This window comes from Zootoca vivipara, chromosome 3 (genome assembly GCF_963506605.1).
Source record: "Zootoca vivipara chromosome 3, rZooViv1.1, whole genome shotgun sequence".
In the NCBI taxonomy this organism is placed as follows: Eukaryota; Metazoa; Chordata; class Lepidosauria; order Squamata; family Lacertidae; genus Zootoca; species Zootoca vivipara.
The window spans coordinates 6,024,060-6,038,255 of record NC_083278.1 but is presented as its reverse complement, the minus strand read 5'-3'; the positions used below and the strand labels follow the sequence as shown (position 1 = coordinate 6,038,255).

Here is a 14,196-nt window from a genome sequence, read left to right as displayed (position 1 = left end):
TACAACTTTGTCTAGCTTAAGGACTTTTAATAGACTTTTATCATGCACATACCAGAGTTCAGTAATAGTGAACATTTTTCCTGTTTTGTATCTTTTGTTTTCTAGGATCAATATAGCAAAAACAACACACACACACACACACACACACACACACTCTCACACACACAACTTTCTTTGTACCATTTAAAAAACAAACAAATTCATATCTTGCTACTGTGTACAACCTGACTGACCAGACATTCTGGCCAACATTCCTTATACCTGATACATGGAATGGAGTGAGAACCTTTTTGCCATCACAGATCTTGGCATTTAATAATCAGTAGGCTGGTGGCGCTGTGGTCTAAACCACTGAGCCTAGGACTTGCCAATCAGAAGGTCAGCGGTTCGAATCCCCAGGTCCTGCCAACCTAGCAGTTCGAAAGCACGTCCAAGTGCAAGTAGATAAATAGGTAGTGCTCCGGCGGGAAGGTAAACGGTGTTTCCATGCGCTGCTCTGGTTTCGCCAGAAGCGGCTTAGTCATGCTGGCCACATGACCCAAAAAAACTGTCTGCGGACAAACGCTGGCTCCCTCGGCCAATAAAGTGAGATGAGCGCCGCAACCCCAGGGGTCCTTTACCTTTACCTTTTTAGCCTGGTACTCACAGGCAACCAGAAATTCCATACAGGCGAATGAATGGACTGATGGAGAAGGGATGGAGAACATGCCCCTTCTCAAGTGGGCTGAGAGAGGAAGGATGCTTCCTCCATTCCAACCAGCATAGAAACACAGCTCTCCACCTTTCCACTGTCGGCCCCTGAAGGGCTAGTAAGACTTTTTGCAGGCTAGTAACTTTGGTGGGATATTCACAACGCTGTGTTCGTATTTGGTTCGATTGTCATTTCTGTTGGTGACTGACTTCCCCCATTGCTGGTTGCTATGCAGAGTTGAGGCCATCTTCCGGCAGATCTGCCTTCATGCTGTCCTTTCCCATCACAACCCTCCTTCTGTCGCTTGGTTCCTCGGACGTCGGAGGCTGCGAGCACAACCATGAACCACAGAACCTGAACACGGAGTTTGCCCTCACTCTCTACCAACGCTGGGCAGAGCTCAACCACGGAACCAACCTCGCCATTTCCCCAGTGAGCGTGTCTCTTTCTTTGGGGCTTCTGCAGTTTGGGGCTCAAGGGAGGACATTTGCCCAACTGCAGCATGCTCTGGGATACAGCACTCATGGTAAGGCAACCTTCTAAGAAACAGCTTTTTGGTAATGCACTGGCTGCTGTCATGAACTTCACCTTACTGCTTGGACTGTCCTGGGGGGAAGGACATAAAAACAAAAGCAAGTCATACAAGGGGACTTACTTCTGAGTTAACCCCCTTTCATGGCATTCTCTTCTCTTCAATGGGCTTTACATGTGCATGCTACACCTTTAAAGTACATTCTTCCCTCAATGGATTCTGGGCACTGTAGTTTACTCCTCACAGAGTTGCCAGTCCTAGCAACCCTTAACAAACTGCAGTGCCCAGAATTCATTAAGGAAAGACTCTGCCTCAGGGGTTGGACTAGATGACCCTTAGGGCTATAACTCCACAATTCTATGAATGCACATGGAGCCATGTATGGGTGTGTGCTGAAAGTTACCCACACTTTGGCTCTGTTGAAATCATTAAGTCCCATTGATTTATGAAAGCGTGGCTAGATTACAGCACAATCCTATTCATGCCTACTCAGAAGTAAGCCCTGTTGACTTCAACTTGGGTTACTCCCAAATAAGTCGGTACAGGATTGTGGATTCGTATCAACAGGGGAGGGGGCTTTTGATTTAACTGTCTCACCTGCTATGGACAATTTATTGGAAAAGTGACTTGACAGTATAAACTTAATGATGTCTACTCAGAACTAAGTCCTAGTTTGTTCCATGGGGCTTACTCCCAAGTAAATGGGCAAAGAAGTAATTACATGGCAAGAATGTAAAATGAATGTAAAACGAAGAGAATAATCTCAGAATAATTATTACCACTAATATTGTGGTAGCATCCAGCACAATCCTATATATGTCCATTCAGAAGCAAGTCCTGTTGAATGCAGTGGCTCTTACTCCCAGGTAAGTGCAGTTTGGATTTCACCCTTAGTAAATCCGTTTTCAGTCAGTGGTCATTCATTCTATCACAGCCCCTTATTTGCTCCCCCCCCCCTTTTCTATTTTAGCCTTATGGTTATAAATTGGCCATTCATAAATATGGATTGTATTAATCTACAAAAATTTATGAATGTGTGCAATAGTAACTACCGGTAAGCTTATAAGGCACGGTAAACAAGTAAGAACTACCGGGTAATCATGGGTGTAGCCGGGAGAGCAGGGGGGTAGGTGCCCCCCTAAATCAAGTAAATAAATAAAAATACTTATCTAACTGACCAATCGCACTACAGATAGTTTAGTTTTGCCCCCTCCAACATAAATCCTGCCCCCCCAACAAAAAATCCTGGCTATGCCCATGAGCAGGAGGTCTGAAGGATGCAATAGATTGTTAGGAGCAGTGCTTTTTTCTGGGGGGGGGATGCAGGGGGAGGCATACCCCTAAACATTTTGTGAATCTTCATACTTTTGTCCATTTACTGTATTGATTTTTCCCAATTTGAACTATAAAATGGTGGTTTTCTTGAGTCAAAATGAGAGTACCCCTAAACATTTATTTATTTATTTTAGAAATAAGGCACTGGTTTGGAGGAACACTGCCTCAATCCCTTAAATGGTCATCTAAAGATCACGGGGCTGACAGTTAAGAGCATTTTTCATCCCACTATTTGTCCATTGTCTAAGAGATTGATAACAAATTATTTTGTTCTTAGATCAGGACGTACAAGACTTCCTGCGCACTGTGTACAGAGAAGTGACCAACTCGAGCCAAAGCCCTGTCGTAGCACAGCTGGCCTGTGCCCTCTTTGTTCAAGCCGGAACGCATCTTTTGCCGCCGTTTGTTCAGCATGCCACACTCTGGGCAAACAACACAGTACACCAGGCTAACTTCAGTGAGCCTAACAGGACCACAGCTCAGATAAATGAATGGTTTGCCACAAGCACTGGAGGTAAAGTGACAATGGCAGTTATTTAAATGCAGTTTTTAAGTGCAGAACTTTAGCACCAGGACTTTGAGATGTCAGCTAAGCAGACTGCAGGGCACCTTCAGTCTGGAACCCAGCTTGATAAGAAGCACATGGGGAGACATTGCAAGAAAAGGTAACAGCTGCTATCATGGTAGGAATATGAGAAGCTGCCTTTACCGAGTCAGACCACTGGTCCATCTAGCTCAGTATTGTCTTCACTGGTCGGCGGCACGTTTCCATGATTTTAGGCAGGATTCTCTCCCACCTGTATGTCCCCAACTCTATTTGAATAGACTACAACCAAACAGGAAAGCACGTCTATTTCTGAATATCATTTTCAAATGTTGTTGTTGTTGTTGTTGTTTAGTCGTTTAGTCGTGTCCGACTCTTCGTGACCCCATGGACCATAGCACGCCAGGCACTCCTGTCTTGCACTGCCTCCCGTAGTTTGGTCAAACTCATGTTCGTAGCTTCGAGAACACTGTCCAACCATCTTGTCCTCTGTCGTCCCCTTCTCCTAGTGCCCTCAATCTTTCCCAACATCAGGGTCTTTTCCAAGGATTCTTCTCTTCTCATGAGGTGGCCAAAGTATTGGAGCCTCAGCTTCACGATCTGTCCTTCCAGGGAGCACTCAGGGCTGATTTCCTTAAGAATTGATAGGTTTGATCTTCTAGAAGTCCATGGGACTCTCAAGAGTCTCCTCCAGCACCATAATTCAAAAGCATCAATTCTTCGGCGATCAGCCTTCTTTATGGTCCAGCTCTCACTTCCATACATCACTACTGGGAAAACCATAGCTTTAACTATACGGACCTTTGTCGGCAAGGTGATGTCTCTGCTTTTTAAGATGCTGTCTAGGTTTGTCATTGCTTTTCTCCCAAGAAGCAGGCGTCTTTTAATTTCGTGACTGCTGTCACCATCTGCAGTGATCAAGGAGCCCAAGAAAGTAAAATCTCTCACTGCCTCCATTTCTTCCCCTTCTATTTGCCAGGAGGTGATGGGACCAGTGGCCATGATCTTGGTTTTTTTGATGTTGAGCTTCAGACCATATTTTGTGCTCTCCTCTTTCACCCTCATTAAAAGGTTCTTTAATTCCTCCTCACTTTCTGCCATCAAGGTTGTGTCATCTGCATATCTGAGGTTGTTGATATTTCTTCCGGCAATCTTAATTCCTGCTTGGGATTCATCTAGTCCAGCCTTTCGCATGATGAATTCTGCATATAAGTTAAATAAGCAGGGAGACAATATACAACCTTGTCGTACTCCTTTCCCAATTTTGAACCAATCAGTTGTTCCATATCCAGTTCTAACTGTAGCTTCTTGTCCCACATAGAGATTTCTCAGGAGACAGATGAGGTGATCAGGCACTCCCATTTCTTTAAGAACTTGCCATAGTTTGCTGTGGTCGACACAGTCAAAGGCTTTTGCATAGTCAATGAAGCAGAAGTAGACGTTTTTCTGGAACTCTCTAGCTTTCTCCATAATCCAGCGCATGTTTGCTATTTGGTCTCTGGTTCCTCTGCCCTTTCGAAATCCAGCTTGCACTTCTGGGAGTTCTCGGTCCACATACTGCCTAAGCCTGCCTTGTAGAATTTTAAGCATAACCTTGCTAGCGTGTGAAATGAGCGCAATTGTGCGGTAGTTGGAGCATTCTTTGGCACTGCCCTTCTTTGGAATTGGGATGTAGACTGATCTTCTCCAATCCTCTGGCCATTGCTGAGTTTTCCAAACTTGCTGGCATATTGGGTGTAGCACCTTAACAGCATCATCTTTTAAAATTTTAAATAGTTCAGCTGGAATATCATCACTTCCACTGGCTTTGTTATTAGCAGTGCTTTCTAAGGCCCATTTGACTTCACTCTCCAAGATGTCTGGCTCAAGGTCAGCAACCACACTACCTGGGGTGTACGAGACCTCCATATCTTTCTGGTATAATTCCTCTGTGTATTCTTGCCACCTCTTCTTGATGTCTTCTGCTTCTGTTAGGTCCTTACCACTTTTGTTCTTGATTATGGTAATCTTTGTACGAAATGTTCCTTTCATATCTCCAATTTTCTTGAACAGATCTCTGGTTTTCCCCATTCTATTGTTTTCCTCTATTTCTTTGCATTGCTCATTTAAGAAGACCCTCTTATCTCTCCTTGCTGTTTTTTGGAAATCTGCATTCAGTTTCCTGTATCTTTCCCTATCTCCCTTGCATTTTGCTTGCCTTCTCTTCTCCGCTATTCGTAAGGCCTCGTTGGACAGCCATTTTGCCTTCTTGCATTTCCTTTTCCTTGGGATGGTTTTCGTTGCTGCCTCCTGTATAATGTTACGAGCCTCCATCCATAGTTCTTCAGGCACTCTGTCCACCAAATCTAAATCCTTAAACCTGTTCCTCATTTCCACTGTGCATTCATAAGGGATTTGATTCAGATTGTATCTTACTGGCCCAGTGGTTTTTCCTACTTTCTTCAGTTTAAGCTGGAATTTTGCTATAAGAAGCTGATGATCTGAGTTACAGTCAGCTCCAGGTCTTGTTTTTGCTGACTGTATAGAGCTTCTCCATCTTTGGCTGCAGAGAATATAATCAATCTGATTTCGATGCTGCCCATTTGGTGATATCCATGTGTAGAGTCGTCTCTTGTGTTGTTGGAAGAGAGTGTTTGTGATGACCAGCTTGTTCTCTTGACAGAACTCTATTAGCCTTTGCCCTGCTTCATTTTGAACTCCAAGGCCAAACTTGCCAGTTGTTCCTTTTATCTCTTGATTCCCTACTTTAGCATTCCAATCCCCTGTAATGAGAAGAACATCCTTCTTTGGTGTCATTTCTAGAAGGTGTTGTAGGTCTTCATAGAATTGGTCAATTTCACTTTCTTCAGCACCGGTAGTTGGTGCATAAACTTGGATTACTGTGATGTTAAAAGGTCTGCCTTGGATTCGTATCGAGATCATTCTGTCATTTTTGAGATTGCATCCCATTACAGCTTTTGCCACTCTTTTGTTGACTATGAGGGCCACTCCATTTCTTCTACAGGATTCTTGCCCACAGTAGTAGATATGATAGTCACCCGAACTGAATTCACCCATTCCCTTCCATTTTAGTTCACTGATGCCCAGGATGTCGATATTTATTCTTGTCATCTCATTTTTGACCACATCCAGCTTACCTCTATTCATGGTTCTTACATTCCAGGTTCCTATGCAATATTTTTCTTTACAGCATCGGACTTTCCTTTCGCTTCCAGGCATATCCGCAACTGAGCGTCCTTTCGGCTTTGGCCCAGCCGCTTCATCAGCTCTGAATCTACTTGTACTTGTCCTCCGCTCTTCCTCAGTAGCATGTTGGACGCCTTCCGACCTGAGGGGCTCATCTTCCAGCGTCATAACTTTTATATGCCTGTTGTCTTTGTCCATAGAGTTTTCTTGGCAGGGATACTGGAGTGGCTTGCCAGTTCCTTCTCCAGGTGGATCACGTTTAGTCAAAACTCTCCACTATGACCTGTCCATCTTGGGTGGCCCTGCATGGCATAGCTCATAGCTTCTCTGAGTTATTCAAGCCCCTGATCCATGAAGGGGTCATTTTCAAATACAAGTGATCAATAATGTGACCTTTGCTACAGGATTAGCCTGAATGCCTGTTCTCTCTTTTCCTTTGCAGATGGAGAAACAGGTTACCTATCCTTGGAAACTCTTGATTCCCCGCTTAACCAGATAGCTGTGGTGAGCGTGATGTCCTTCAAAAGCACTTGGCAAAGGAAATTCACCTTCACAGACACTCAGATCTTGTCCTTTACAACTACAGAGGGCCTCATCCTGAAAGTGCCTACTATGTATCTCAGCGCAGAAGTCAACTATGGTAGTTATATTGGGGATGGATACAAACCACACAGACTGCACAATGCTGTCCACATGCAGTTTCTCGGCTGAAGCAATCTGCAGTGCATACAGAGTATCATAGAATCGTAGAATTGTAGCATTGGAAAGGACCCCAAGGGTCATCTAGTTCAACCCCCTGCAATGCAGGAATCTCAGCTAAAGCATCCAGGACAGGTGGCCATCCAGCCTGCCTCTGCTTAAAAACCTCCAAGGAAGGAGAAAACAATGGTGAAAGTTGTGCTCCTCTGCCCGTTTCCTCTGCAGCTGCAGAGGTGTGTGTTTTTGCTTATTGAGATCTAATGGACCCAGAGCCTTAAAAATCAGGCCTGTTTGACAGCCAAAAGATTTTATACTGACATCCGAGGAGAGGTGCAAATGGATGCAAATGATGGATATGTTGCATAGTTATTATCTTGCGTGTGTCATTGTGATGCTTCATTGGAAACTTTGTAGTTTGAGTTAAAGGAGAGAGACAAGAGAAAACCTCACTCCACATATTTCCCTTTCCTTGGTCTGGCTTGTGGTTGTAACACTGAGCTTTTAGGGAAATAACGAAGCCTCACTTACTCTGGGAGCAACCACTTCTACCTTTCGGGGAAAGAGCTGTCACTCTCAGAGTAAACAAGAGCTGCCTGTTTCTCAAAACATCTGCTATGCTTGCCACTCAACTGTATGAGTTGTGCATTGCCTTCACCTTGAATTGGCTTCATGACCTTGTAGTGATATTCTGAAACTCAGAATCCTATTACTTTGCATTGCCAGCAGACCTTTGAAAAAGCCAAAACGGCAGAGAAGCAGCTACAAAAGCAGAATGCAGGCATGGAAATGCTAATGTTGTCTTTTTTTTGTTGCTGTCATTACTACAAAAGTGCTTTCCGATTAATCTTAACCGCTGAGTGACTTGAAGAGTCCTAAACACACATTTGTTTTCCAAAACACAGGTGAATTCCTACTGGACTCTCTGGAACGGATCAGTGTGGTTGAGTTGCCCTACCTGGGGGAGGCAGTCAGTATGTTTGTGGTGCTTCCATCTGACAGGAGAACATCTCTAGCTGAGACCGAGAGATACCTCTCAGCCCAAAACTTCCCACTGTGGTCCAACAGCTTGAGAAGAACAAAGATGGACCTATTTCTCCCCAGGTAAAGGTTAGATGTACACACCTTTGCCTGGCCTTTTTGGATCATTATACAGTCATACCTCAGTTTAAGTACGCCTCAGTTTGAGTATTTTCAGTTTAAGTACTTCATGGACCTGTCTGGAACGGATTAATCCACTTTCCATTACTTTCAATGGAAAAGTTCGCTTCAGGTTAAGTACGCTTCAAGTTAAGTATGGACTTCCGGAACCAATTACACTCATACCTCGGGTTAAGTACACTTCAGGTTGAGTACTCCATGGACCTGTCTGGAACAGATTAATCCACTTTCCATTACTTTCAATGGGAAAGCTCGCTTCAGGTTAAGTACGCTTCAGGTTAAATACAGACTTCCGGAACCAGTTGTGTTTGTAAACCGAGGTACCACTGTATTTGGTTGTGGAGAGGGGAGGTGTGGGTATGCGTGAACACAACTGTAGGCGTAGGCAACATTATTATGAACAGGAAATGGTGAATAAAGTTGGGGTGGTTGGAATTGTAAAAAAAACAGAGGAGGAGAAAACTAGCTTTTATGAGAGTCAGTTGGGATGAGAGGAGAGGGGAAAAGAGTAGAAGTGTGAGGCACATAAATCAGACTCTCTAAGGCTTTCCTAATGGCTCCTTTAGTTTCAAACCATTTAGCAGACTTGTAAGTTGGGTTTTAGGTTAGGAACCAGTTTAGAAAACTGGCAGATGAAATGCTTTTGCATTCTCAGAGTTGAGACAAATAAATAAGCTGTGCAGACTAAATGTCATTTTACCTCAGCAACATTGGTAGTACAGTGGTACCTCTAGTTACGGACTCAGCAACATTGGTAGTACAGTGGTACCTCTACTTACGGACTCGATCCATTCCGGGGTGCCGTTCGCACCCCGAAAAGTCCGTAACTAGAGCGGCGCTTTTGCGCATGTGGGAAAGCACAATAGCGTGCTTCTGCCCATGCTTGAAGTGCGCAGAACGCTTCTGCGCATGTGGCGAAACCTGGAAGTAAACACTTCCGGGTTTGCCGCGTTCTTATCTTGAAAAGATGCAACCCACAGTGGACGCGACATGAGGTATGACTGTAGTCATAATGCATGTAATTTCCACATTATAGAAGCCAACTCAGAATACAAATGATCCATAGGAGCCTTGCCAGAAAGTAACTGGATAGTAACTGGATAGCTTCATGCCTGCATCCTCTTGCATACATGATGAAATCCCATTCTGGGTGGCACTTCGCTAGCACATCTTATGGTTCCATCATAATATTACATTGCTTTGTTTTTCTGTTATTGTTTTGTTTCACTGAATAAAGAAATATTGTATTTCTCAACTGATGGCTATGATAAACTGCTGGGGTGAAATTGGTCTTTTGAGAAAATGCATACAAATTAAAGGAGTAGCCTACAGCATCAAAATCTGTGAGTGAGGACGGAAAAGAGATGCAGTGACCACCAGTGTGGCTTAGTGTTGTGGGAGTGCTTCTGATTTTGTCCCTGGGTGCAATTCTCCTTCTGATTTTGAGCCCTCGTTCCCTGAAGAACAGGAGTCTCAACCCAGGGTCACATAAATTGCCATGGCTTTATTCCTGTAAACAGGTGGGTTACAATAAAGAGCAAAACAAAGAAAGGGGCAGTTTGCATGTCTAAATGTCCACCCATCACCATTTCAGGTTCAGAATTGAAAACCACTTGGACCTGAAAATGGTTTTGCCTACATTAGGAATTACAGACATGTTTGATCCAACTATGGCCAATTTTAAAGGGATTTCAGGTAAGTCTCACACGTGGATGTTGTTAGTGGATTGTATCCCCTTGTCCATTTTGTGGCAGCGATTCAGGGCAACAGGTCTTTCGAACTGGAAAAACCAAAGTCAAGGGTCCGCAGGGTTGGGCATCTCCTGAGGACCCACATCCCAGCAGAGGACCTCCTAACCAGAGCACCTCCTTTCCAGCTAGTTGCCCCCTTTCACTCTAGTTCAGACAACCAGGGTAAACGCCACTACCTGCTTGTTTCCTCTTGGCTTGTCCAGCAAGCGGAGGGAGCCTTGCTGAATCAGCCCCAAAGCCCATCTCACTCAGCGTTCTGTTCCAAGCGTGGCCTCCCAGATGCCTATGGGGAGCCCACAACCAGTCCTCTCCCTCTCAATATCCCCAGCAATTCAGAAGCATTTTGCTATTCCACCTGGAGGTAATAGAACCACGGAGATCATCTGCAGGAGGGCCTTTGGTCGTTCGCCGAGTTGGCAATGTTCATTTTACAACGAGAAGAAACCAAGTCTTTAGTGCCATTGGCCCAATCCTGTGGAACACGCTTTCTGTGCCAGTTTTTAAAAAGCATGTGTGACGAAATGTTCCACTCTCTACTACTAAAATGCGACACAGGAATCCAGGGGTGAAACCACCCACCCTCTTTTCCTGCCGCCTTAAAATAAACCCCTTTTTACTTGTGGGTTTCTTAGTAAAGAGTGTCTTCCAGCTTATGTGGCCTGGTATCTTGAGAAACTCTAGGCTGTTGGACGGAATAACCTCTTGCCTACAGTAAAGGGTCTCCCTCAGTTTGATTCCCCACTGCAAAAGTTTGCCCTTTCCACTCTGGCAACTTCGTAGCACCCAGGTTATCCCCCTAAGCCTCCTCAGTGTAACTCTAAGACACAAACTGTCGCCTCTATTCCTGAGGTAAATTTTGTCCTCTATTGAGCCACCACTGCTGTGAGTTCTGATACCCCGCTGGAACAATAAAGACGATTCTTCTTGGCAAAAAACAGATGAAATTTTATTATCTTAAAACATAGTAGTGTCTTTATCGTTTAATGTGTTTATCAGCTGTGTTTCATTTGTACAATAACTCTGTCAAACATTTAACCTCAAGCTCTCCTAAACCACATCTACATTCCCACTCTCCTGACCTCTCCACTTTCTACACATCACACCACTCCCTCCCCCTCTCCCTAACTGACCAAACCGACACTCCCTCCTTTTAAACTGGGAACAGTCCCGCCCCCATCAGAATGTTATGTCAGTCAGGCTGGAGGTGGATTAACTCTTTTCCAGCCAGGTAGGAATAAACATTTCAAAACTGTGTCAATTCGTCACAGCATGCTGAAAACTTTTCTGCTCTACCAGGCATATGATATGTAGGCAATTAAAACTACATCCCTCACAATGTTCTACTGGGTCGGTTTTTAATTTCTTTTTGCTTTTAACTTTTTATGACTTTATCATTGGGCTCCATGTTTTTATATTGCTTTAAACCACTTTCAGATACAGCAGTATATACATATTTTTAATAAATAAAATTTTAGTAGCCACTGAAGGCCTTATTTCCCATCAATTTGTCTAGTCCCTTTTAAACCATTCAGGTTGGCAGCCACATTACATCCTGCAAATCAGTTCCATCTTTCCCTGTGTTCTGAATCTTGCACCATTCAGCTGTACTAGACAAATAAGATTTCCAGTATTGAGATGAAAGTAAGCTTTGTATTGGCTTTGGGTTGACAACTTGAATGACTCGTAATGGTTTTCTTTGCTAGAAGAAGAACATCTTTATATCTCAGAAGCCACCCACAGAGCAAGGATTGAAGTGACGGAAGATGGAACAAAGGCCTCAGGCACTACAGGTAAACCAGGTGGAGATGGTTCTTGCAATAGCCTTGATAACCAACATAGGCTGATGATTTACATTTATTCCATTCCTAAACCCGTTGCCCTTCAGTCCCACAGAACTACCGGTAATTCCTCCAGGCATGCAGTTTGCCAGTAGAAGGTTCTGAGATGTTATGTCCATAATGCTTGCAAGCAGTATAGGGAGGAACTTACCCAATTCAAACTACAGTCCAAACTCCACATCCGATGATTAGTGGGTTCAGCATGAGTTCATTGCCAAAGAGTTATTTGTCAAGTAGAATAGTGCAAAGGTGGGATGGGCTTAGGGCAACTGCACAAAAGTGCGTAGCTTGATAACAAACATGCATGTTCTTCGGCCTGCTGCCCATCTCCTAAAAACCTATGCAAAAAATTGTATGTGAGGATAAGAACAAAAAAGCCACCCTGTTACCTAGGCTGATATTGGCAAACCATTTCTGGTGTGGTCCATTTCACAAGCAAGAAAGCTCGTCTTCTCAAGCCTCCCTCCCTTCAGAGGATGAAATTGGCTACATCAGAAAGCATACCTCCATGAGAGGTTTCCAACTTACCACGGGAAATAACAGACAAGGATCTACATAGGTGCAAGGGCCCAGCCAGTAGGGTATCCAACTTGTGAATATTCCCAGCATTTGACGATATGGGCTGCAAATATATGAACCAGGAAGAGGCATGGTTTTCATCAGCCATGACACCCACATTCCTGCAGTTCACCTCAACAGGTCGAGGGGTGGGGTGGCACCAACCACGACTGATCAGGACAGACATTTATTTCAATGCTAGCGTGGTAATTTTGACTTCTTGTGAGACTTCTGGCACTCCATACTTTTCCCCCTTTTTTAACCATACAGCTATGGTGTTGCTAAAACGATCCCGGGCTCCTGTCTTCAAAGCTGATAGACCTTTTAATTTTCTCCTTAGGCAAGGCAGAACAGGTAAATATCAAGTAAATTTATCCGTAGAAGTTATTATGTTGATAGCAAAATGCTATTGCCTTCTTTAACACACTATATAGCTTGGAAGTCCATAAACGTTCACAAAACCAAAGAAAATGAACATTGGGGATTGCTTTCTTGAAAGCATCACCACACCAAAGACAATGTGCCAGGCATGGGTGTAGCCAGGGAGGCGGGGTGGGGGGAAGCTGCCCCCTCTAAATCAAGTAAATCAATAAAAATACTTAATTAACTGACCAATTGTGTCACAGACAACTCGGCTCTGCCCTTACCCCCCAAATAAAGCCTGCTCCACAATAAATCCTGTTTACACACATGGCTCCTGGTATCAGTTTTCCAAATCCAGGATGGTGCTTTCAAGGACACAATTTCAGCCACATTTATTCTGATCCTTAGGAAGAACTACACTTTCTCCCCATATATCCTTACCAAATAAATTGATTGCATTTGCCTTTTCAAAGCAGGTTAAGAGAATCTCCTATTCAAACCGTTTTCTTCCTTTTATTGTTGTTGTTGTTAATAAAAATTTTAGACCACCCTTAATCCGTAGATCTCAGGACGGTTCCTTGGTTAGCTGTTATTCCTTTTGTTAACCCAGTTATATAAATATACTGTAATCTTATATAATTTTTTGTCTAGAAGTGAAGGCTGCTAATAAACATCTTTTCCCATTCCCAGTTTCCAAATGTGACTGAATTTCATTAATCACCTCCACATCCCCTCCCCACCCTGTTCTATAAAAATACCGTAATTTAAGTTGCATCAGTAGGAGCATTTATAAAATGTAGTTGAAGAAACTAATAATAATTTCTTTTTCTTTTTTTACAGGTTCAATTCTGTTTATAGGAAGACTTACAAATCCTACTGAGTAAACTTGTCCTATCCATGCTTCCATATATCTGCATTCCCATAAAATTAAAAAGCATTAATAGGACGTTTTAAGTCTTGTGACTATCAAGAGAAAGCTGTGAGAAAATTAGGGCTGTAAATAAAGAGAGATTCTTATTGTCATTTCTGTGGTGGTTCTGTTCTGTTACAGCAGTTTTAAGACTTCTGAAAAATGCCTTAGGGCTCCTGCGTTCGAATCCTGCTTGTGGGTTTCCCTCAGGCATTTGGTTGGCCGCTGTGAGAACAGGATGCTGGAGTACATGGTCTGATCCAAGAAGCTTTTCAACAGCTTAGCCCAGTTGGTTAGAGCACAGTGCTGATAAAACCAAGGTGCATTGCAGGAGGGTCGGACTAGATCAGGCACCCCCAAACTGCAGCCCTCCAGATGTTTTGGCCTACAACTCCCATGATCCCTAGCTAACAGGACCAGTGGTTGGGGAAGATGGGAATTGTAGTCCAAAACATCTGGAGGGCTGAAGTTTAGGGATGCCTGGACTAGATGATCCTCAGGGTCCCTTCCAACTCTACAATTCTATGATTCTTGTTTTCTCAAGCTACCCTGGTGTCAGCCAGGTGTGGCCACTCAGTTTCGTCAAGTACTTGAGGAATTGCAGCCTTTCATAATAGGATTACAGCTGATG

The 14,196-nt window shown here is 43.7% G+C and overlaps 1 protein-coding gene across 1 annotated transcript; it reads left to right on the top strand.

Annotated features, from left to right (window-relative positions):
* The first annotated feature begins 958 nt into the window (after positions 1-958).
* On the top strand, positions 959-13,539 carry SERPINE3 (serpin family E member 3). Its single transcript, XM_035108668.1, has 8 exons — positions 959-1,217; positions 2,836-3,072; positions 6,731-6,928; positions 7,890-8,088; positions 9,740-9,840; positions 11,600-11,686; positions 12,563-12,646; positions 13,496-13,539. The coding sequence occupies exons 1-8, from the start codon at positions 959-961 to the stop codon at positions 13,537-13,539; spliced, it is 1,209 nt and encodes a 402-aa protein (XP_034964559.1).
* The last annotated feature ends 657 nt before the right edge of the window (positions 13,540-14,196 follow it).

Excerpts from the sequence above, each read along its gene's own strand:
- SERPINE3 (XM_035108668.1), top strand. The coding sequence starts at position 959 with ATGCTGTCCTTTCCCATCACAACCCTCCTTCTGTCGCTTGGTTCCTCG. Across the intron at positions 8,089-9,739 it reads ATGGACCTATTTCTCCCCAG|GTTCAGAATTGAAAACCACT; the intron begins GTAAAGGTTAGA and ends TCACCATTTCAG. Across the intron at positions 12,647-13,495 it reads CCTTAGGCAAGGCAGAACAG|GTTCAATTCTGTTTATAGGA; the intron begins GTAAATATCAAG and ends CTTTTTTTACAG.